Source organism: Phoenix dactylifera, chromosome 8, assembly GCF_051530095.1.
Source record: "Phoenix dactylifera cultivar Ajwa chromosome 8, Ajwa_hap1_PhDact_Kaust_v1.1, whole genome shotgun sequence".
Classification (NCBI taxonomy): domain Eukaryota; kingdom Viridiplantae; phylum Streptophyta; class Magnoliopsida; order Arecales; family Arecaceae; genus Phoenix; species Phoenix dactylifera.
In genome coordinates, this window is record NC_143197.1 from 22,294,377 (window position 1) to 22,319,736 (window position 25,360).

General features: G+C 47.6%; 1 protein-coding gene across 1 annotated transcript in view; it reads left to right on the forward strand.

The window, feature by feature from the left end:
- Positions 1 to 22,030, forward strand: part of LOC120110105 (serine carboxypeptidase-like 31) — a 31,444-nt gene extending 9,414 nt beyond the window's left edge. Inside the window, exons 4-10 of the mRNA XM_088702123.2 lie at positions 9,416 to 9,508; positions 9,588 to 9,670; positions 20,010 to 20,300; positions 20,857 to 20,987; positions 21,079 to 21,174; positions 21,271 to 21,376; positions 21,528 to 22,030. Coding sequence (XP_088558249.1) covers positions 9,416 to 9,508; positions 9,588 to 9,670; positions 20,010 to 20,300; positions 20,857 to 20,987; positions 21,079 to 21,174; positions 21,271 to 21,376; positions 21,528 to 21,674 — 947 coding nt within the window. The 3' untranslated portion in view covers positions 21,675 to 22,030. The remainder of the gene's footprint in view (positions 1 to 9,415; positions 9,509 to 9,587; positions 9,671 to 20,009; positions 20,301 to 20,856; positions 20,988 to 21,078; positions 21,175 to 21,270; positions 21,377 to 21,527) is intronic.
- The last annotated feature ends 3,330 nt before the right edge of the window (positions 22,031 to 25,360 follow it).

Sequence of the window (25,360 nt, forward strand, 5' to 3'; positions counted from 1 at the left end):
ACCAGCCGGGTTCTCAGGGATGCTGAGACCCGATATTCTAAACTTGAGAAGACCATCTTCGCTCTCATCATCTCGGCTCGGAGACTCAGGCCTTACTTTCAAGCCCACACGATAGCTATATTAACCGACCAGCCTATGAAGCAGATATTGCAGAGGTCGGATCGTGCGGGGAGGATCACCAAATGGGCAGTCGAGCTCGGGGAATTCGACCTAGAATATCGGCCCAGGCCGGCTATCAAAGCTCAGATACTCGCTGACTTCATCGTGGAGTGCACCCTTCCGGACGACCCCGAGCCGCCATCTGAGTCCGTGGAGGAGACCCCGAAGCAGCCGTGGGTCCTGCACTCGGATGGGTCTTCGACCCCGGGGGGCAGCGGGGCCGGACTTATCCTCACCAGTCCAGATGGAGTGGTGGCCGAGCAAGCTCTGCGCCTCGAGTTCCCGGCCTCGAACAATGAGGCCGAGTATGAGGCTCTCATCGCCGGGCTCAAGCTGGCGAAAGAACTAAAAGTGGGAGACCTGACGGCCTTCAGCGACTCCCAGCTGGTGGTGAACCAGGTTCAAGGAGATTTTGAAGCTAAAGAGCCATCCATGCAAAAGTATCTCCAAAAGGTGCGGGAATTCACGTCTGCCCTGAATTCTTTCAATATTCAGTATATTCCCAGAGCGGAAAACCTCAGGGCAGACCAGCTATCCAAACTGGCCACCTCCCGCATGAGCGAGCTTCCCAAGGGAACAGCGCTCGAGTATCTTCGGGTCCCCAGCACGGAGGAACCCGAGCCCACTATGTGCATCGACTTCGAGCCAAGCTGGATCGACGGGCTCGTCTGCTATCTTCAGGATGGAACTCTACCTCATGACGAGACGGAGGCTCGCCGAATCAAGCGCCAGGCTCCCCGGTATGTCTTGTACGAGAATAAACTCTATCGACGATCATTTACTTCTCCCCTTCTCAGATGCCTCCGCCCCTCCGAGGCGGACTACGCCCTCCGAGAGGTCCATGAAGGGATCTGCGGAAATCACCTGGGGGGTCGAGCCTTGGCCCATAAGATCCTGCGGCAGGGATACTACTGGCCCACACTCCAGAAGGACGCAACAGATTTCGTCCGCAAGTGCGATCGGTGCCAACGAAACGCCAATATCCAGCGCCGACCTTCAGCTCTGCTGACCTCCATCATCGCCCCCTGGCCGTTTGCCCAATGGGGGATCGACATCCTGGGGCCCTTTTTCCTGGCCACCGGACAGAGAAAGTTCCTGGTCGTCTCCATCGACTACTTCACCAAATGGGTCGAGGCCGAACCTGTTGCCCGGATCACCGAGCAAAAGATGCGGGACTTCGTGTGGAAGTCTATAATCTGCCGATTCGGACTACCCCGTATCCTTATATCTGACAATGGTCGACAATTTGACAATGTTCATTTCAGGGAGTTTTGCTCTGAGCTCGGCATTGATCATCGCTTCACCTCGGTTGCCCATCCCCAGACAAACGGGGAAACTGAGGTAACTAACCGAACTATTTTGCAGGGACTCAAAGCTAGGCTTGATCGGTCCAAAGGACAGTGGGTCGAGGACTTGTACAATGTCCTTTGGGCGTACCGGACCACGTTCCGACTGCCCACGGGAGAGACCCCCTTCAACCTAGCATACGGTACCGAGGCCGTCATCCCATTGGAGATCGGCTTGCCTTCTCCGAGGGTGGAGCATTACGATCCCGATACCAATTCCTCCCAGCTCAGGAGCAATTTGGACCTCGTCGAAGAGACAAGAGAGGTCGCCCGGGTGCGCATGGCGAGATATCAACAGCGAACGGCCCAATACTACAACTCCAGAGTTAAGCCCAAGCTCTTCAAAGTAGGGGACCTCGTCCTCAGGAAAGCCGAGGCTTCTCAACCGACCGAGCAAGGAAAGCTCGCCCCAAACTGGGAAGGACCGTATCAAATCGCCCGGGTACAACGGCCAGGGGCGTACAAATTGAAGTCCCTGGAAGGGACTCTGATCCCACGAAGCTGGAACTCCGAGAATTTACGAATGTACTACCAGTGAAACCCCAAGGGGTTCAAGATAATCAGGATAATGGACTCAGCTCCTTTTTCTGCAAATATTTCTCTCGTTTTGATGACTGTAATCCTCTTCTAATATTGGGTCGTCTGTGATCCTCAGATTCCCCGGCCAAAATCGGGATGCCTCGAGGCTCGACCGTAGAGTCCCAAACTCCCTCGACCTCGGGAAGAATCGCAGGACGGTGAAACGTCGACTGGAGCAAGATTCCTCGACTAAGGTCGAGATGCCCCGAGTGTCGACAGTGCGTGCCCAGACCCCTCGACACTTCGGGAAGACGGGGTAGTACCTTCGCAGTCCCCCGTGGCGCTCAACACCAACAACGGGGTAGTACCTTCGCGGCCCCCCGTAGCGCCTCCTCGACTAAAGGTCGGGATGCCCCGAGGGTCGACCGTAGAGAACCAGACTCCCTCGACCTCGGAAAGGCGCCGTGAGGGGTGGAAAGGGTGGCTCCACCCGGGGCGCCACAAAGTGGACCCCCGGAAGCGGTCGACGATCCCAGATCCCCGAAGCGAGCGATCCCTCGACTAAGGTCGGGATGCCCCGAGAGTCGACCGTAGAGAACCAGACTCCCTCGACCTCGAGAAGCGTCGCCGGTCGGTAGAGCGTGCCCAGACCAGCCGACTTGACGAACGATCCCTCGACTAAGGTCGGGATGCCCCGAGGGTCGACCGTAGAGAACCAGACTCCCTCGACCTCGGGAAGGCGCCGTGAGGGGTGGAAAGGGTGGCTCCACCCGGGGCGCCACAAAGTGGACCTCCGGGAGCGGTCGACGATCCCCGATCTCCGAAGCGAGCGATCCCTCGACTAAGGTCGGGATGCTCCGAGGGTCGACCGTAGAGAACCAGACTCCCTCGACCTCGGAAAGCGTCGCCGGTCGGTAGAGCGTGCCCAGACCAGCCGACCTGACGAACGATCCCTCGACTAAGGTCGGGATGCCCCGAGGGTCGACCGTAGAGAACCAGACTCCCTCGACCTCGGAAAGGCGCCGTGAGGGGTGGAAAGGGTGGCTCCACCCGGGGCGCCACAAAGTGGACCCCCGGGAGCGGTCGACGATCCCCGATCCCCGAAGCGAGCGATCCCTCGACTAAGGTCGGGATGCCCCGAGGGTCGACCGTAGAGAACCAGACTCCCTCGATCTCGGAAAGCGTCGCCGGTCGGTAGAGCGTGCCCAGACCAGCCGACCTGATGAACGATCCCTCGACTAAGGTCGGGATGCCCTGAGGGTCGACCGTAGAGAACCAGACTCCCTCGACCTCGGGAAGGCGCCGTGAGGGGTGGAAAGGGTGGCTCCACCCGGGGCGCCGCAAAGTGGACCCCCGGGAGCGGTCGACGATCCCCGATCCCCAAAGCGAACGACCCCTCGACTAAGGTCGGGATGCCCCGAGGGTCGACCGTAGAGAACCAGACTCCCTCGACCTCGGGAGGTATCACAGGTCAGCAAAGCGTCCACGAACCCGCCGACCTGACGTGAGATCCCTCGACCAAGGTTGAGGCGCTCCGAGGTCCGACCATAGGGTCTTAAGCCCCCTCGATCTCAAAAAGGGCTACAAATCAACAGAGCCTCCCCAGATCCTCTCAACTCCGGCAGGAGTCGCCGGGTCCATGGGAAGCCCGAGCCCCTTTTACAAGTCAAAAATGATGCCGGAGGTCGACGAGGAAGGGAAGCGACCTACTCCACCATGCGAAGCATGACCCCGAGAATGTAAGAGGTACACCCAACTAGACGCCCTCCTTGTCAAATTTTATCTACATATTGCCGAGCGGGATCTTGTCCAATGTTGGAGTCTTATTTTGCCCCAAAGCCGGGCTTCTTCGTTGGGTCGGCTTAAGACCGACCTCCCAACTTCATTATGCCTGCTCTGTTCATCAAGTCTCCGCAATCCGCACTAAGGCCTCATAAAGTAGGGCCCAACTCGGCTCTTCTAAGTAAACTCCGACGTCCAGCTGAGAAAGTGGTCCCGGCCACGAATGTACCAGCCAAGCACAGGTACCAAGGCAATTTTTGGGAATCCCAGCCTTGTTCACCGAAATCTCGGCAGGGTCCGAGAACGATAACTATGAAAACCTTCGGCAATAACTTGTTTATTAGCCCGCGCTCCCTATGAGAGGTTCGGAGTTGAGTTCGGAAACCCGACTAAACTCTCCGAATAGCGGCACGAATAGACCTATTCCGGTCCCACTTGAAGGGCTAAGGCCCGACCTCGGTGCCTTAAGATTTTCCTAAAGGCCAAACGTGGCAACTCCCACGACTCTAAGATCCGAGTTATAGGACTTAGAGAAATTTTCTAGAAACCTAAGCTCGGAGCTCCCTTTGGTCGAGACGGCTGGAATCCGAGAAGGCTAAGATATTGCCAGGGAAAAGGGCAGCTTCGTTAAGCAGCCCAAAGATTAAAATACGAAGTTAGAGGTCGTCGAGGCGGTTAGCTAAGGTTCTAGCCTCATCCACGACAACAGAGGGAAAGATGAACACAGAATGACAAAAACATTTCTTCATTAATAAAGGGCCGGAAGGCCAATTACAAAATTGGAAGTCGGCCACTCAAGGGCCGACCCCGGATACAATGAAAAAGAAAAGAAAAATATGCTAAGTCCTAAGCGGCGGGAGCCACATCTGGGGGGTCATCCGGCATATTGATGACCTCATGATCTTCCTCCGGAACAGGCTCGGGGCCGGGAGCAGGAGCTTCGGGCGCCGCCTCCGGGACAGCGTCGATCTCGGCCGCCGGAGCCGCCTCCATGACACCGCCCGCCTCGGCTACCCCCGTCGAAGGCTCGGCGGGGTCCTGCTCGTATATTCCCGCCTCGGACGTCAGGATGGCAGGAAGGGCTTGCACGTCGGACCCCCAGCCCCGGTCCTCCCTCGGACGGACCGTCGAGAAGTCGTACTGAGGGCAGTACCGGCGCACCTGCTCCCGAAAGTTCTCGAAGCCTCGAAGGAAACCGTCGACCGTCTCCTCCTCCAACATGTCGCGGAACTCTTGCGACTCTTTGAAGAGTTCCACAGCATGCTCGGCTCGTTCGAGGGCCCTCCTCTCCCGGGCCTCAAGTTGCCCGAGTCAGAGGCGCAAGACCCCCTCCTCATACTCGAGGGCCGCGACCCTGGCCTGGACCTCCCCTAAGCGTGCCTCCGTGCCGCGCATGGTTGCCCTGGTCAGGGCATGAGCCGCCTTCTCCTCCTCGAGCGCCCCCACCATGGCAAGGCGCTCAGCCTCGGTGGCTGCCCACCGAGCCTCGGCCGCGGCCAACGCCGCCTCCAGCTCGGCGACTCTTTTCTTGGCCGGCTCCAGTTGCTGGCCGAGCTGTTGAACTTCTTCCCGATACCCATGGGCGATGAACACCATGGTGTCGAGCTCGAGAATATGCTGAAAAGAAAGAAACGAGGGTATTGTGAGTTGAAAAGCACATATGTACGCTAAAAACTCGGGGAAATTAAGAAGAAAGCTTACCCGGGCGGTGTTGCAGTAAGCACTGCCGACGACCTCCTCCAGCGAAATACCCCGGAACACGGCCCGGTCCGCTGGAAGCACCGCACGCCGCAACATGGAGCGTGCGACCTCGGCATCTTGAAAGGCCGAGCGCCCCTCGGGAATAGAAGAGTCCGGCTCGACCGACTCTTCTCGGAAAGCCCGGGAAGAGCTCGGCACGATCGAACCCGAGGTCCCGGAGCCGCTCGCCTCGGTGCCTCGGGTAAGCCCGGGTCCTGGCTGCTGCGGCCGGACCACGGACGGCTCCCCCCGCTGGGCAAGGGGGGTAGGGCAAGGAGAGGCCGACGGGCCCGCATCACCAACAACCCGCTCCCGCCTCGGGTCCGTTGCAGGGGCCCCCGCCTCGGGGCCACTCATCCCGGCCGACGAAGAAGCACCGTCTGTCCTCGCCCTCTTCCGAGGCTGGGGTGCAGCACCCCCGGCCTCGGCCTCTCGCCTCCTCAGGCGAGAGAAAAGTGATGTGTTGCTGGTCGGCATGCGTGGAATATCTGAAATCAAGAATTTTGTTAGGAGTCAGACCAGTGACCGTAAAGACGGAGAACAAGAAATAAATAAATAGAATAATGCAACCGCCCTTACCCTCGGGGCGCGCCGAGCTCAGACCCACGCTCGCCAGGGCGTCCTCCCGCAAGAGCTCGGTCAGGTCGTTGCCCCTCCCGAGGGCTCGCAAAGAGTCCAGGGTCCTCAGCTCCCTCCCCGTGGGCTCGGAGAGTTTGTTGAGGGCCTTCAGCCGAGGGTGTCCCCACCTTGGCTCGAACCCCCAAGGCGCCGCAGACGCCAGAAAGAAAAACTTCCTCTTCCACTCGTGAATCGAGGAAGGGGCGCCCCGGAAGAGTGACATACCGCCCCGAAAGGCGAAATATAACCACCCTACGTCCGCCGGGTTTTTCTTTAACAGAAAATACCGGCGAAAAAGGCCTACCGAAATCGGGATCCCGTGCCCGAGGCACAGGGACAAAAACCCGATTATGGTCCTCCATGAGTTCGGAGCCAACTGCGCCGGGACGAGCTGGTACTCGGCCAGCAAGTTGCTCACGAACTCATGAGCGGGAAAACGCAGGCCCGCCCAAAGTGTCTCGCGGTAAACTGCGATCCGACCTGAGGGCGGCTGCGTCACCCTGTCTTCCGGCCCTGCGGTTTCAAGGCGAAACCCGGGCTGGAAGAAGAAACGGGAGCGGATTAACTCCAGCTCCTCTTCCGACAGACCGACCCAACCTCTTCGGGACCGGAACCCATTCTCACAGAAGAGTGGAGTAAAAGTTAAGAGTAGAAAATGGAAGTTGACGAGGAGGAGAAAAGAGGAAACCCTAGTGAAAACAGGAAGAAAACCTACTGGACATTGCCGGAAATCGCTCCGGGCACCACCAGCAAGATTCAGCTGAGGGAGGAAGCAGGGGGGAAAGACGACGAAAATAAGAGGCAGCCAAACAAGACCTTTAGGGCAGACTCGTGGGGTTTATATAGACCCCCCTGACGGCCCAGATCGACGGGATCGGTTCCCATCCCCCCGACCGGGTTGCGCCGCGTGTCGACCTCGGAAGCCGAGGCACCGTATTCACTCCGGTTTAATAAATCGGCTACGAAATCGAAGCGTTGTCCCATCGGATCTCGGGGCCTCATCATGGGTCCACAGAGTCAAATCGTCTTGAGGAACGAGCGGACATAACCCCCGCTCCCCTCGTTTAATAAGATCTGGGACACGTGGAGCTCCGATAAGGCCTCCACTTCTTCGGAATTATGGTCCAGTAACATGAAATCGAAAGCGTCCGACCTCGGGTCGCGCCGCATGTCCGTTTCAAACCCCGTAACGGCACACTCATTAATGAGCCAGAAACGTCGATTACGGAATCGAGACACCGCCTCGACGAGCTCGAGGTCCCCCATCATTAATCCGCCGTAAAATGATCCTGGTAATTCAAGAAGCATGACGATACGAGCTCCATCATTAGCTCACCGAATAAAGCAGCCTCGAGACGCCAAAGGGCGCATATCTCACCATGAAAGCTCCGGAAAGCACAAGGGGGCGGGCGAGACCTTCCCCCCAACCTTAGTGACAGACTTTACTTCCCACGTCCGAGCCCCACAAGCCGCTCGAACTCGGAAGTCGGGGGGTAGTGTTGGGGGGAATAAAGTTTCCCCCCAAATGACATAAATGCCCCTAAGAAGCCGTACAACCTCCGACCCCGGACAGCCGAAGTCAGCGTCCGACCTCGGAACGATCGGCCACAAGACGACCGACCCCGAAACCTCCGACCTAAGAGAAACCCCGATGTCCGAGGACCATACTCTAACACCCCTCCGGCATTCATTGCACATGGTCGCTGTAATCTTCCGGCACACTCAACAATAAATGCGGATCTCCGGCTTACTCCACCATTAATGCGGATCTCCGGCTTACTCCATAATAAATGCGGATCTCCGGCTTACTCCACAATAAATGCGCATGGCTCCTGACACCTACGGGTCCCCAGCTCTCCACGGCAAATCGACCCAGCAAGGTCTAGTCGACTATGATAAGTCTCTGATCTCAGCCATGCCGCCGACATCAGTGCAATGATTCGCCTGACCGAGCGCCGACCTGAACAACATGCCAAGCCGTACTACGGCCTCGCCCTGTTACATCACAGGTAAACCGACCCCCGCATATAAAAGGGAGCCTTGGCCTCTCAAGAGGGGATGGGAACATTCATACACCCAAAAATCACTGTTTATCTCCTTCTCCCCACTATTTGCCCCCTCCCTGACTTGAGCGTCGGAGGGCCGGCGCCGGAGAACCCGGCCACCGGTTCATGTGCAGGCACCCGGACGGAGGACGCCGCCAGCCAACGGATCGCCGCCCCGCTGCAAGGACCTGCTGTTCCTTCTCTCCGACCGCCCTGGACGGAGAACGCCGCCCGCCGACAGACCGCCGCCCCGCCGTGAGGACTAACAGTCGCTCCCTCTCCTCGACCGAAGATTGCCCCCGGGTCCAATTTCCAGCAACAAAAACATACATATTATTTTAATAATTTTAACAAATTATCATGAAAGCATTATGGAAATACGCTAACATAGTTAATTTCTTTAATGTTTACAAATTTACTAGGCATATGCAGCAATACAGGTGATCTATGATAAATTTTAATTTTTTGTTCTTTGTTAAACTGCAGAAAAATATAGCATGTTTCAAATTTCTTGGGAGTTTCCTTTCTGTGCCAAGATTTGTTGATTTAAACAAAGTTTTGTTTATTTTCTTCGTATCCAATTTTAAAAATGTGCAGTTGTAATTTGAATTCGTACCCATCACATCTTCATTTGCTCTATTATATAGACTTCATCATCCATGTGATGGATGAGGTAGAAGTCTCTATAACTAGGTAACTTTTGCATGCCTTAGAGTCACAAGTTTGGTATAACAACAATTTGGTTTGGGGAAAGATTCAGAATTTGGATGTTAATGTTGTAACTTCAGCAATATCTGGAAGGAATTGGGATACTTAAAGTTTAGAAAAACAAAGTAGAAGAAGACAAGGTACATGTAATATGAACATTAAATGTTTTGCTCGTGCAAGAAAAAAAAAAGGGAGAACTAAGAGTACCAAACAGTTGCAAACAAAATCAGCACTAACAGCAACGAGTAATATCATTAAGTTGTAATCAGTAAGCTTTTAGTGAAAAATATGTACAGAAATCATGAGTAATTCGAGAACATGTCAATAATTACGAGAATATTATTAGTAGTATATGTTGGGTGAGCGTGTGCATGTGTACTCACTAGCTAGAGATGCACTTAATTTGTCAATATGACTTCACCTAGTTATAATCATTTTTAGCTTTTTGGAGTTCTTACCTTGCTTCGTTGTTATTTCTATGGAACCATTGTTGATTAGCAAATGATACATACACTTTTCTGCACAACTGGTTCGAAAAGTTCCCATCCTACAGAAACCGAACCTTTTACATGGCAGGAGAGAGCTATGCAGGTATGCTTCAGCTCTGGACTCTTTTGGTGTTTAATTTGTTGCTTCATAAGTCTAATATTCTCTGGTACTGCACTGCCAGGAAAGTATGTTCCGGAGTTGGCTGAGCTCATCTATGACATGAACAAGAATCCTTCATTGTTTATAGACCTCAAGGGTTTCTTGGTATTCCTCCCTCGTGTTTTATTATCTATAATCTCCAGTCTGATTTCAGCCCATAACAGCAATTAAAATTCCTTTATTTCTTCTATGGATGTTGATTAGTGGACAACATCGGTTTACTGCTTAAATAAGTTAATCATATGTTCAACAAGCATCTGTCATTAGTCCTGCAAGACTGAGCAGTGACATGTCTTGCTTACCAAATTTTTATGAAGCATACATAGCTTGACTGATAAGAGTCAATGGCGCATGTTTCTCATAGTCAAGGATACCGAAACTAACAAGGCTGTAAGGTTTTCTTGATTGTCTCTGTAATGTCCGGGCCCACAACCTACTAGGCCCAATAAGAAATGGGCCCAGTTAAGGGTTTGGGCCCAAATTTCACTGTGGGCAGTGCTGTTATAATGTTTAAAAAAAAAAAAAAACGAAGGGATAAGACCGACAGGGAAGGGTGACCCTCACCCCTGCTGGCAGCCGATGCCGGCGCACCGAAGACAGGGGGCGGCGGCGGCCAGTCCCGGAGAGGGGAGGAATGGAGCGGATGGGACCTCTCAGAGGGGGGTCTCATCCTCTAAACAATTATTAAGCCTCTGCCGGCAACCCCAAGTCACAGACCCCCAAGAACACTGAACGAGAGAGAGAGCCGAAGCCTTGGAGCCGAAGGCAAAGGAGCCTGAAGCCCCAAGAGGAAGGAGGGACTACCAGGAGGAGGTACTGCCCGACTGCAGCTGACCAAGGTAAGGAGTTTTTAGGGTTAGGGTTTAACAGAAGTAAAGAAACCCCTCTGTGGGGTGCTCTCCCCCTCTGTGTCAACAGTGAAACAGAGGGGAGGAGGCCGGCACAGGAGAGGGAGAAAAACCCACAAGCCCCGGGTCGGGCCGGACTCACAGACCGCGTACTCGACGACCACCCGGGCCGAACCCAACCGGGATCGGCCCGCGAACGAACCAGACACCGCGGCCTCGGCCGCAGGTACCCTGGGGTTCGGGGGGCAACCCGGGCCGCCGGATCTGGCCGGGACGGCAACAGAGGCAGCCACAGGGCCGCCAGCCCCGGCCGGACCACCACCTCTTCTCCGGCAAGGGGTGGTGGTGCCGGAAGGAAGGACCAAGGAAAAGAAGAGAAAAGAAAAGAAAAAGAGAAAGAAAGAGAGAGGAAAAATTAGAATGAACTCACCGGAGGAGATCCAGCCGTAACCCCACCTCCCGGCGCTTCTCCCCTTCTCCGGCATCGCTTCGGAGAAGAGGAAGGGCAGACCTTCCTTCCGCCGGCCCTCCGGGGGGGAAACTCCGCCTCGGTCTGTGGATCGGGAGGAGCCTCGCCTCCCCGGCCGCCTGCAAAAGAAAAAAAAAAGGGAGAAGGTGGAGGGTTACGAAAGGGACAAAGGGGTCGGAGGCTAGGGTTTTCGGCGGAAAACAAAGAAGAAAGAAAGATAGAGGGAGAAAGAGAGGAAGAAAGACCGGAGCCGGAGAAAGCCGAGGGCTCGGCCGGAGGCTAGGGTCTCGGCGAAAACAAAGAAGAAAGAAAGAGAAAGAGAGAGAGAAAGAGAGGGAGCGACGGAGGAAGAGAGGCCGTGGATTCGGCCGGAGAAGAAGAAGAAGGCCGAGGAATCGGCCGAAACATCCACGATTCCGGCGAGGGCGAAGAAGAGAAGAGAGAGGAAGAGCGTCGGAGGAGAGAGGGGTCGCGGAAGGTGAAGAGGCGGAAGCCTCTGGAAGGGGGGAGAAGGAAAAACATGAGCACGGGTTCGCGGGTCGGATCCGAACCCGCAACCCGTTAAGCCTAAAAAAAAAAAATTGAAATGGGTTAAGTAAACCCAATTAAACCGGACCCAATCTAGTTGGGTGAACCCGGATGAGGGATTGAGTGGGATCTGAACCCAATTGAACCTGAACCCGAGCCCAATTTAATTGGGCTAAGTCTGGACGAGCCCAAACTGCAAATTGGGTCAAATCCGAACCAAATTAGGCCCAAATTGATTTGGGTCCGAACCCAGTTGAGTGGAGTTAATCCCAGCAGGCCCAATTAATACTAAATTAGGCCCAGTAAATTGACAGAGGACCCAATTGGCTAGAAAAGGTTGGACCCAATTATAAACGAGGCCCAATCTGGTTTCAAACTGAGCCCCAAAGGCTCTAAATTGGGTAAATTGGACTTGGCTAGATCCTTGGATGGGATCCAAGCAAGTAAGTTCATAGTATGATGAACTAAGAGATTTTATAATAAATAAATGGGGAATAATGTAAACCCTATTATGTTGTTTTAGGTGATTAAGGATTTGTCACCTAGGCTTGAGCAATTTGGAAAGCGAATTGAGGTAAGTAATCTATCTTAATCTTATCGTAGATCCTGTATTATGTTTTATAAGATGAACCAGTGCTTTTCATACAACTTGAATTGTATACATGATTGGTGAGAAAGGTAAGTAATCTGCCCTAATCTTTATGGATCATACATGAAATTTAACATGTTATGCATGTACTGTAGGCTAAGAATGATATGTGTACCCGACATGCTCTAGTTACACAAGATGTGATGATATATGTTTTATATTCCGTTATGCCTACAAAATATTGGGATTACGTTACATGCTAAGATATGAGTTATGAAACATGAACATGAGTGGTACATGTCAGTCACATAATTCATAGTTGTGCACATATTATGTTTTCATAGCTCTTGTGATACATGCAAAATGAATGGAGTTCCATGTTATGATTTTTCTTAGCATGAGTGTAAAGAGTAATAATGATTTGCTCTAGCTGCATATTGCTTGTAAGGGGGTACCTAAGAACTACTAATGCTACGGGCCGAATGCAACTGAGCCGGCCTTGCCAGTGGCCGATAATGACTGAGCCAGCCCCGCCAGTGGCCGACTAATAACTGAGCAGGCCCCGCCAGTGACCATTAAAGAATTCGCCGTAGCATCTATGAGGTACTACCTATACGGAGCATTATTTATGAACTCTTAAGAGCTACTGACCCAATGTAACTGAGCCGGCCTTGCCAGTGGCCGAGAATGACTGAGCCAGCCCCGCCAGTGGCCGCCTAATAACTGAGCCGGTCCCGCCAGTGGCCAAGAATGACTTCGCAGTAGCATTTAAGAGCATGACCACGGTATGCCGGGGGCACGGTTTTATGTGCATGTTTTATGAAAATTTTGTGATTTGCAATACTGCTTTGTTTAAATTGCATACTTTATGAAAATGATATTTGAAGCATGATCATGAGGCTCGTTTCAGAGATTGGGTATATGAGGCGGGTGCTTCCAAATCCTGCAGATGTGTTTTTGGGGAGAAGCAAAAATCGGTGAGGGGTGAAGGACGCTTGCGTGAAGCCCCGGAACCGGCCAACATCTGGCAGGGGAGCCCCGTGTTTCCCCCTCATGTGGGCCCGATAGTCACGTGCCCTGCGCAGGCGGGCCGTGACATTTATGAACGTGCTTCGCCAAAGCATATATTGTTTTACAACGGGTTTTTCTTGAATATATCGTTATGAAATGTTGTATTTTGCTATAACCGCTATCTCCTTTAAATTGCATACATATTATGCCATGAAGATGATTAGATAAATATGCATGTCAGCTTCTCAAACCCTGTATAAACATGGTTACCGTTATGTTCGATCCGGTAAGATTATGTATGATTACTTACTGAGCCGTGTAGCTCATATCCGTTCATTTACTTTTCTTTCAGATCTTCACCACTGATAGCTGCCAGAGACACGTTAATTTGGTATCAGGGCTTCTGGGGTAAAGCAAGTATACTTTTGTGTACATAAACTATGTAGAAGCTCTGTATTTGGGTACTGACCAGCATGTTGTACTAAGAATGCTTTCATATGAAAAGATTCGGTTGGTTTGACTACCCTATTACCCAGGTATGAGGCTGCGTGCTATTGCGAGTAGTAGTCGGCAATAGCACGGCCGTGTCACGGATCCGGGTCCGGGGCGTGACAATTCTAGTGGTATCAGAGCAACAAAAAGAGAGAAGTTAGGGCTAATACACAACCATTCTAGGGGCATGATTGTGACTGGTATGGTATTAGAATTCAAGACTTAAGACTACTAAGGATTTTGGTATTTTGAATCAGAATGCTAGCAAGCCATGCCAAAATAAGAATAAGCTAGTTTGGAGATTTCTCGATGGAGTAATTTGTATTTGGATTATGATTAAAGTATATTTTGACGAATATTAAGTGGAGTATTAAAGTACATTGCGTATCAGTATATATGTGATTTTGGAAGTTTAACTTGATACTGAGTACTGTGGATATTATTTCTAGTTTGAAGTTGATTATTTTGATACCAAGATAGTGTTCATTCATAAGTTGTTTAAGGCTTGGACAAGGAAAGATATTTTTATTCTTCGAAGATGAATCTTCGAAATCTGTATGATAATTATGCATGAAACTGTTATATAAGAAGAAAATATATTTGAGGATGAGATTTAAGAGTTTCTCCTTTGTTTACTTGGAATGTGAAATATTAGATCTTTTCAAATTACAATGCAAGATTGGTATTTTGATTGGAAGTCATTTAGTAAATTCTGAGATAATTTTCAATCTTGAAGAATATTTTAGGCTCAAATGTTCTACTATGGATAAAGTGCAGTAGTTTGTGATCCTGTGATAAATCAATTAAACGAATATTAGTTGATGTTTTGACAGAAAAAAAAAAAAAGAGAGAGAATGATGATGACATGGGGTCATTAGGAAATGCAAGTGGAATCAGCAATAGAGTTGATACGGGAACATGCCCAATAGCACATGATGTTGCAGGAGTTTGTATTTAGTGATCATGCTTGTAAGATTTGAAATAAATTATTTTATCTATAATAGAGGGGCAATTATTAAATGCTTTCATTTATCACTAAGAAGCAAGTCTAAATTGTTTTATGAGGAAGGTGAAAAAATTATGGATGATAATTCCACATATCATCGTCTAGTGGAAAGAGTATAATAGAAGAAGATTTTTTTAAATAGAGATCTTACAACAAAAGTATACATCCTTTTCTTTTAACGGAGATGTGAGATCCAGAATCACCTTCTAGCAATGCTAAAGTAGGGCAGATTATTGTTCATGCAATTTAAAGATACCTAATATAAGATTGGGATATTGAGAAATAATTTTCAGAAGTTTACACAATTTCGAGCTTAAAATGTCCTAAGATGACTTGAGAGCTTATCTCGTATTAGGAAAGAAGGCTTATTTTCAATGAATGAAGTTGTTGAAAATGTAAAATTCATTTTAAAGCGTTGTCGCTTATTTAAGAGGATCTTATGTTGGGATACCCTTTCTTTGCTCGCTCATGGAAAAGTAAAAAGAAGTTTTGGCTAAGTAACATTCGATCAAGATGGAGGAAAGATTTGAAATGCAAATACAGATGAGGAATTAAATAGTTCTGTTTGTAGGCAAATAGTATGTTGATCAAAAGTTATTTGTGAATTCAAAGGAATTTGATCAGAATGCGCAGCGAAAACATAGTGGGCTGAATTAGTTCTCTAAGTTGGTCTGTAGTATTATTCCATTGATTCGGAAAGTTGTAATAATAAAAGATTTGATCTGTTTTCTTCTGTAGTAGGATTTTCCTTGATAAATGAAAAGAAAATGATCGGATTTTTTGGGATATCGCTGTGCTACCTTAGATTCTCCAGTTTTATGTCATGCTAAGAAATTCTTAGCATCTCGAGACTAGAATTAACGAATCATCAATTTTGATCTCAGACCTGGAATATGCTGATATAAACCTCCGTCCTCCTAAACTTGAAGCTTGAGCTTCTTTAATTAATATCAACCCTCCATCTGATTGAAAGAAATTGAGGTTGTCAGTAGACTACGAGGAATTTCTATCCAGAGTGGATTAGAGTTGTTTATGATCTAATCTTGTGATAGATCGGTTAATCAAGAGAAGTTGATATTTTGACAAAGAAACTTGATCTTCTTATTCAGAATTAAGATGTTGATTCTATGAATAATCTGGAGAGAGAGAGCTGTATAATTTTCACCAGTGAGTTTTTCTATTATTGGCAACTCCCGGGAGAATCTTGGCATCTTAAATTTAGTATTAACGAATCGATGGTGCCTTGGTTGGGCTTAGACCTGAAATGTTCCCTACTCCTAGCTATGACATCTTCGATCTACCTATCTAAAAGGGGTTTGAAGTTTTGCTAGGATAAAAGTTGATCATAAAATTGTAGGCAGGGTTAAGAGAAGAAAGAAGATTATAGATTATGAAAAGTGTTTCATGTTAATGCTCTCACCTATTTCTATTAACCCGATTACGACCGTTGTGTGGACTTAATCGAGAGCAATTAATTTCTTGGGCCAAGAATCATAGCATTTAAAATCTAAGGTTGGAAGATTAGTCTTCTTTTGGGAGAGATCAAAAGAACTCCTATATCATAAATAGAAGGGATCAAGTTTTGAGATGCCATGATTTTGCCAAAATCTTATCAGCAAGCATTTTAAGAGGGAGACTAACCGAGAACTAGAGGGTGACTCGATGGTTGAATACTTTTAAAGCCTGAACCTTAAGGTATGACTAATTTCGAGGACGAAATTTATTTTAAGGGGGGTAGGATGTAATGTCCGGGCCCACAACCTACTAGGCCCAATAAGAAATGGGCCCAGTTAAGGGTTTGGGCCCAAATTTCACTGTGGGCAGTGCTGTTATAATGTTTAAAAAAAAAAAAAAACGAAGGGATAAGACCGACAGGGAAGGGTGACCCTCACCCCTGCTGGCAGCCGATGCCGGCGCACCGGAGACAGGGGGCGGCGGCGGCCAGTCCCGGAGAGGGGAGGAATGGAGCGGATGGGACCTCTCAGAGGGGGGTCTCATCCTCTAAACAATTATTAAGCCTCTGCCGGCAACCCCAAGTCACAGACCCCCAAGAACACTGAACGAGAGAGAGAGCCGAAGCCTTGGAGCCGAAGGCAAAGGAGCCTGAAGCCCCAAGAGGAAGGAGGGACTACCAGGAGGAGGTACTGCCCGACTGCAGCTGACCAAGGTAAGGAGTTTTTAGGGTTAGGGTTTAACAGAAGTAAAGAAACCCCTCTGTGGGGTGCTCTCCCCCTCTGTGTCAACAGTGAAACAGAGGGGAGGAGGCCGGCACAGGAGAGGGAGAAAAACCCACAAGCCCCGGGTCGGGCCGGACTCACAGACCGCGTACTCGACGACCACCCGGGCCGAACCCAACCGGGATCGGCCCGCGAACGAACCAGACACCGCGGCCTCGGCCGCGGGTACCCTGGGGTTCGGGGGGCAACCCGGGCCGCCGGATCTGGCCGGGACGGCAACAGAGGCAGCCACAGGGCCGCCAGCCCCGGCCGGACCACCACCTCTTCTCCGGCAAGGGGTGGTGGTGCCGGAAGGAAGGACCAAGGAAAAGAAGAGAAAAGAAAAGAAAAAGAGAAAGAAAGAGAGAGGAAAAATTAGAATGAACTCACCGGAGGAGATCCAGCCGTAACCCCACCTCCCGGCGCTTCTCCCCTTCTCCGGCATCGCTTCGGAGAAGAGGAAGGGCAGACCTTCCTTCCGCCGGCCCTCCGGGGGGGAAACTCCGCCTCGGTCTGTGGATCGGGAGGAGCCTCGCCTCCCCGGCCGCCTGCAAAAGAAAAAAAAAAAGGGAGAAGGTGGAGGGTTACGAAAGGGACAAAGGGGTCGGAGGCTAGGGTTTTCGGCGGAAAACAAAGAAGAAAGAAAGATAGAGGGAGAAAGAGAGGAAGAAAGACCGGAGCCGGAGAAAGCCGAGGGCTCGGCCGGAGGCTAGGGTCTCGGCGAAAACAAAGAAGAAAGAAAGAGAAAGAGAGAGAGAAAGAGAGGGAGTGACGGAGGAAGAGAGGCCGTGGATTCGGCCGGAGAAGAAGAAGAAGGCCGAGGAATCGGCCGAAACACCCACGATTCCGGCGAGGGCGAAGAAGAGAAGAGAGAGGAAGAGCGTCGGAGGAGAGAGGGGTCGCGGAAGGTGAAGAGGCGGAAGCCTCTGGAAGGGGGGAGAAGGAAAAACATGAGCACGGGTTCGCGGGTCGGATCCGAACCCGCAACCCGTTAAGCCTAAAAAAAAAAAAATTGAAATGGGTTAAGTAAACCCAATTAAACCGGACCCAATCTAGTTGGGTGAACCCGGATGAGGGATTGAGTGGGATCTGAACCCAATTGAACCTGAACCCGAGCCCAATTTAATTGGGCTAAGTCTGGACGAGCCCAAACTGCAAATTGGGTCAAATCCGAACCAAATTAGGCCCAAATTGATTTGGGTCCGAACCCAGTTGAGTGGAGTTAATCCCAGCAGGCCCAATTAATACTAAATTAGGCCCAGTAAATTGACAGAGGACCCAATTGGCTAGAAAAGGTTAGACCCAATTATAAACGAGGCCCAATCTGGTTTCAAACTGAGCCCCAAAGGCTCTAAATTGGGTAAATTGGACTTGGCTAGATCCTTGGATGGGATCCAAGCAAGTAAGTTCATAGTATGATGAACTAAGAGATTTTATAATAAATAAATGGGGAATAATGTAAACCCTATTATGTTGTTTTAGGTGATTAAGGATTTGTCACCTGGGCTTGAGCAATTTGGAAAGCGAATTGAGGTAAGTAATCTATCTTAATCTTATCGTAGATCCTGTATTATGTTTTATAAGATGAACCAGTGCTTTTCATACAACTTGAATTGTATACATGATTGGTGAGAAAGGTAAGTAATCTGCCCTAATCTTTATGGATCATACATGAAATTTAACATGTTATGCATGTACTGTAGGCTAAGAATGATATGTGTACCCGACATGCTCTAGTTACACAAGATGTGATGATATATGTTTTATATTCCGTTATGCCTACAAAATATTGGGATTACGTTACATGCTAAGATATGAGTTATGAAACATGAACATGAGTGGTACATGTCAGTCACATAATTCATAGTTGTGCACATATTATGTTTTCATAGCTCTTGTGATACATGCAAAATGAATGGAGTTCCATGTTATGATTTTTCTTAGCATGAGTGTAAAGAGTAATAATGATTTGCTCTAGCTGCATATTGCTTGTAAGGGGGTACCTAAGAACTACTAATGCTACGGGCCGAATGCAACTGAGCCGGCCTTGCCAGTGGCCGATAATGACTGAGCCAGCCCCGCCAGTGGCCGACTAATAACTGAGCAGGCCCCGCCAGTGACCATTAAAGAATTCGCCATAGCATCTATGAGGTACTACCTATACGGAGCATTATTTATGAACTCTTAAGAGCTACTGACCCAATGTAACTAAGCCGGCCTTGCCAGTGGCCGAGAATGACTGAGCCAGCCCCGCCAGTGGCCGCCTAATAACTGAGCCGGTCCCGCCAGTGGCCAAGAATGACTTCGCAGTAGCATTTAAGAGCATGACCACGGTATGCCGGGGGCACGGTTTCATGTGCATGTTTTATGAAAATTTTGTGATTTGCAATACTGCTTTGTTTAAATTGCATACTTTATGAAAATGATATTTGAAGCATGATCATGAGGCTCGTTTCAGAGATTGGGTATATGAGGCGGGTGCTTCCAAATCCTGCAGATGTGTTTTTGGGGAGAAGCAAAAATCGGTGAGGGGTGAAGGACGCTTGCGTGAAGCCCCGGAACCGGCCAACATCTGGCAGGGGAGCCCCGTGTTTCCCCCTCATGTGGGCCCGATAGTCACGTGCCCTGCGCAGGCGGGCCGTGACATTTATGAACGTGCTTCGCCAAAGCATACATTGTTTTACAACGGGTTTTTTTTGAATATATCGTTATGAAATGTTGTATTTTGCTATAACCGCTATCTCCTTTAAATTGCATACATATTATGCCATGAAGATGATTAGATAAATATGCATGTCAGCTTCTCAAACCCTGCATAAACATGGTTACCGTTATGTTCGATCCGGTAAGATTATGTATGATTACTTACTGAGCCGTGTAGCTCATATCCGTTCATTTACTTTTCTTTCAGATCTTCACCACTGATAGCTGCCAGAGACACGTTAATTTGGTATCAGGGCTTCTGGGGTAAAGCAAGTATACTTTTGTGTACATAAACTATGTAGAAGCTCTGTATTTGGGTACTGACCAGCATGTTGTACTAAGAATGCTTTCATATGAAAAGATTCGGTTGGTTTGACTACCCTATTACCCAGGTATGAGGCTGCGTGCTATTGCGGGTAGTAGTCGGCAATAGCACGGCCGTGTCACGGATCCGGATCCGGGGCGTGACAGTCTCCTTGTATGTTATGTCTGCGGTAATTTTCACACACAAGTAGTCTGATGGATGGATGTCTCATGATCTCATTAACTCGAGTTCACTATTCTTGTTCCTGTTTTTTGTAGTTGGGTAATCCTGAAACCTCTGATAGTCATGACTGGCAAGGTTTGGTGGATTATGCTTGGAGCCATGCCATCGTCTCGGATGCAACACATGACATCACCAGAGATAACTGCAAATTTGACAGTGATGACCCATGGAACAACACTAAATGTCGGGATGCTGTCGATGAGGTCCTTAAACAATATGGTGAAATTGATATCTACAGTCTATACACTCCAACCTGCATCCAGAACTCATCAGGTTCCAACAATGGTGGAAGAAGACTACTCATGTTCAAGTCCACCTCCAAGATGGTAAGAGACTTGTTGATTGCAGTTTTAGTTGCCACCACCAATTACCTATAAATATTGCAACAGACCACTCCGTTTTCCACAAGGATCTGACATTTTTCTGAGAGTTCACAAAAAAGACTAATGCCTGAGCAATATTGATAATTATTTTGAAGGGAAAATTTCCAAATAAGAATGATTATTTGAAATTACCTACCAAAACAAGATTATTTTTAGTCATATAAAATATATAATTCTTCTTCATTATGAAGTGCGGACACATTATGGTGATCAAATAAACAGTATCAATTTCAATAATAAATACCAAGTTATCATAATGATTTTATGGAAATATATGCAAAGTGCTTGATCATTTCAATGTTTATCGAGATTTTTAAATTTTTATGAGCTATGATACTAGGTATCCTATACAATTTTAATTCAAGAATTTCCCATATAAAATGTGAGAGAAGCAAAATTGTTTTAAATATCTCAGGAGTTTACTGCATAATAATAACCCAAAAATCGGATTTTTTTACTGCGCCTACAATGATTGACTATGATTAACATGATTGATTAGATACCGAGGATCATGGGTAGCTACGATCCATGCCTTGATGGTTACACAACATCTTTCTACAACAGACCAGATGTTCAGAAGGCCCTCCATGCTAGTGATGGCCACAACATCAGGAACTGGAGCATCTGCAAGTAACTCTCTCTCTCTCTCTCTTTCTATGTGTGAGTGTGTTTTTCTTATTTTTGGTGATTGTGCTTATAGAAATGTTTAAACTGAGCACAGCAAACAAATTTTTAACGAGTGGAAGGACTCGATGCCCTCTGTTCTCCCCATATACAAGAAGCTGATTGCAGGAGGGCTCAGGATATGGGTCTATAGGTATGATCTCGAAGCTGACATCCCATGATCCATCAGCTTACTATGTTAATATTTCCATGATCATGACATCCATGAAATCCTTGTTTGCTTGTCCAGTGGTGACACAGATGGAAGAGTCCCAGTGCTGTCAACAAGATACTGTTTGGACACCCTAGGATTGCCTACAGTTGGTCCCTGGAGGCCATGGTACCATAAGAAACAGGTGCTGCAGTGAATCATACATCACTTGATTTATGATGCACTGACATATTCATGCATACGAGTGCCGACAGGTGCACGCATGCATGAAACCACATACTTCGATTCTACGTAAACCGATGTGCTAACAAAAATCTGGTACATTTCGTCCCCAGGTGGCTGGATGGCTACAAGAGTACGAGGGGCTAACTTTTGCAACATTTAGAGGAGCTGGCCATGATGTGCCAACGTTCAAACCAAGCAGTTCCTTGGCTTTCTTCACTGCCTTTCTTGCTGGCAAAGCTCCGTCGTCTACCCGTTGAGTAAAACATTTCTCTGAAGGTCTAAAATCAATGGCTTCGTTGCAAGCTACTCAGCTCAAGAATGTAGTTTGATGGTGAATAAACTGGACACAATTTAAAAACAAAAAATAATGTAGAATTGTTGATCTAATCCAAAGTCATTATCTTAGTGAACAACTTGTTTGAACTAATTGTGATTGCGTCAAGAAATAATGTAGCATTTCTTGACTTCGTGCATTTTTATTTTCAGGCCCCAGTCAAAATGAGTTCTCATTTAGTCACACCTCTGATCTTAGATCATATGTTACAATTGATTATAATCTCAAGCCATGAACATTCTTGCATGCATCCACTTTATCTTCATTTACTTCTCCATTTTATCCTATAATATTGTATCATATTGTAATGAAAATATGAACAGTTCGTCATTTCTCAAGAGGTAATATTATTACCTCAATAACAGGGTAAGGGTATCTCTTTCGAGAGCTATTATTGCATATGCAGTTTTCAATTATAGTCAACTAAACAAAGCCCATTTCTATGGCTGCAATTCTAATTATAATTTAATTTTAGGCAATTGAATCACTGGCAATGAAATGGTGCCTTACTATAAACCCAAATTACAGGTACAGTAACCAATCCACAATAACTTTACACTTGACACAATTGGCACCTCTTAATGTTTAATAGACCAAGATTTAATGAAATAGAAAAATCTTGATAAAAAAAAAAACTATTTTCAGATTTTCTAGAACAAAATTGAGTTCAATTATTCCAAATCTAATATTTCTAGTTACCATGCATGTATCATAACTGATTCTTAACAAATGCCCCAGGTCATTCATTAACAAGACCCTATCTTCAGAAATGGAAACTTATATTGAGAACGAAGTCTTGCAACATAGGCATAATGTTCTCGACAGACTCAAGCAAGCAAATTTATGTCTATCATAAAAGACACAGAGCAACAACTATAAAAAATTATTTGTATCAAAGCACCCCCTCAAATCCAACTTGCATCTTGATAGATGGAGAAATTGCTGATTGTTGATTTTCTTTTTCCCAATAAATTATGAACCAGATCAACAGTTCTCTTCCAAAGAATATTGTCTCCATTAGTTAGCTGCGACAGACTCTGATTGTAGTTTTGATTTTTCTAAGAAACCTTAATAAGAAATCGAAGGACGTATCTGAAAAGTAATGACTATAGAAAGACTAGGCATCCTTACCATCCCACCCACCACCACTCCAGAAGCGAAGCTCCTTTGCCGAAGTAGTCAAAAAGCCATCACGAAGACACTGCCACCTCCCTGGGCATGTCGCATTGAAATCTGAGAAACTGCTCAGGTATGGCCGCGGACTGCTTGCTGCAACCCCAACCATACCGACCACCATCTCATCCTACAACCTCTCGGGTCCTCCAAAACCTCACCTCCATCTATTCAAAGCAAGGGTTTGGCTTCGCTGTGGAGGAGGAGACCACTACAAGGCCTCATGCAGGATGTGGCCATGAATTGTATATTTATTGACATGAAAAGATAAACTAGGTGAACAAAGTGAAACACATCCTTGTTGGCTACAATAACGAGGAATATGAATAGATAAGTCATACAATACTAAAGTTTAGTAGTAATCTGATTTTAGTCCTGGCGAGGAGGCGTTCAATATTCAAAAGAAAATCAGTTGTACATCTCCGATGAGCAAAGAACCATCACCATTATATCCACCAACAGGGTAGAACTCCCCACAGGCCACACTTCTTCAAGAGGGAAAATAACCTTGAAGGGGAGAAGTTGGCTATAACATCACTTACAAATCCCAATACTTTTCAACAAGGTAATATTTTCCAATAAAAACACATTAATTATGTAACTATAAAGATATGATGGGAGAAGATTGTGCCAAAGAAGTACCCAAAAGAGGAACAAGTTATTTAATCAATTGCAGGCAATCAAAAAAGCCGCAAGGGTCCACAAACCAATTTACAAGGTGAAATGCAATGTTGTGCCAAAAATACAAGGCATGAGATAATGCTATGTAGTATTTAGGTCGTATAAATGGAGGCTAGTTCAGATCTTTTTAAGCAATCACATGAACTATTGATCAGTCTGCTAATATAGAAATCCGCACTTAACCAAAAATCCCGGGTGCTTGGTAAACCAATCTTAGATAACAGCATAGCCATAAGAGGGATCATCCCCACTACATATTTTTCATGATATGTAAATGTGCAAATAAGCATATCCGATATACATTTGCTTGCATGCAACATCAAAACTAGACAACTAGAGACATCCATTAATCTCAGATTTTCTAGGATGGTCCGTTACAACACATGTTCAATGAATGGACATGCTGTGTTCATCATTCGTGCTACAAATATTCATTGGAACAGCAAGAACATACCAAATTTTTCTGCTAATACTAATAAGCTTGCCTCGTCATCCAACACTCATTGATTCTTTGAGAAAAGACAGTTCATTGATTAGTTGGTTTTCCCAAACAGACCCGTCAATGTAATCAATCCGAGCAAATTTGGCATTTGACAAATCAACCTCACGTGTGTTCATATGCTTACAACAAAGAAAATGTTACATAAATTGCAGTATAAAAAAACTTTGCAGGTCATTTGAGAATTGGAAATAGCAGTGCATCAGAAACCTTGGGATGAACATGTATTCACTAATATAGTCCTCATCCATACATCCAACTAAACCATTATTGAGTACAGGATCATAGAGAATTCAAAACTGATGATAATTGGCGCCTCACAAATCAAACACATGCATATAAGTGTTGGTGGAGGCCGGTGTGGGCCAAGTCAGCAAGGCTCGCCCGCGGCGGAGGCCGGTGTGGGCTAAGTCGCAATCGAACACCGGGGGGGCGCTTGGAATGGTCGGTTTAAAGACCATGGTTAAGCCTTCACTATTACCTACGGGTTTTAGTGAGATGGCAGCGCCTACGGTCCTAACAGTGGTATCAGAGCCAGTGGCACGGGTTCAATTTCCAGGATATGCGATTAAAAGAAAAAAAACTCCCTTGCTGGGGGGAGATTGTTGGCGGAGGCCGGTGTGGGCCAAGTCAGCAGGGCTCGTTTGCTGGGGGAGAGATTGTTGGTAGAGGCCGGTGTGGGCAAAGTCAGCAAGGCTCGCCCGCGGGGGAGGCCGATGTGGGCCAAGTCGCAATCGAACGCCGGGGGGCGCTTGGAATGGTCGATTTAAAGACCATGGTTAAGCCTTCACTATCACCTGCGGGTTTTAGTGAGATGGCAGCACCTACGATCCTAACAGATACCAATTGTAGGCTCATGTGTGGCGCATTCAAAGGAAAACCAGCTCAAAATTCAGTTTCTGCAAGGCTGGGGTCGACTCATGGAAAGCTGGGGTCGACTCATGAAGAGCTGGGGTCTGTTAGATGTATGCCCTAGAAGCCAATCTGGCTGACACATTGTTAATTCTAGGGACATAATTTTGTACTTGACTATTTATTATTGAATAAATAAAAGGCATCTTTTCATTCATATTAATTATGTGTCTATGAATCGTCCAAGAAATTAATAAAATGATGATGCATATTCTCAAAAGTTGAGAATTTGAGCCATGTATCATTGGTGATTAATTTCTAAATGCTCCTGATCAATGGATCATCACGAGGACGGTGATCGATCCGATCAGTGCACAGATCACTTTCCTTCTGGATAGACGAGA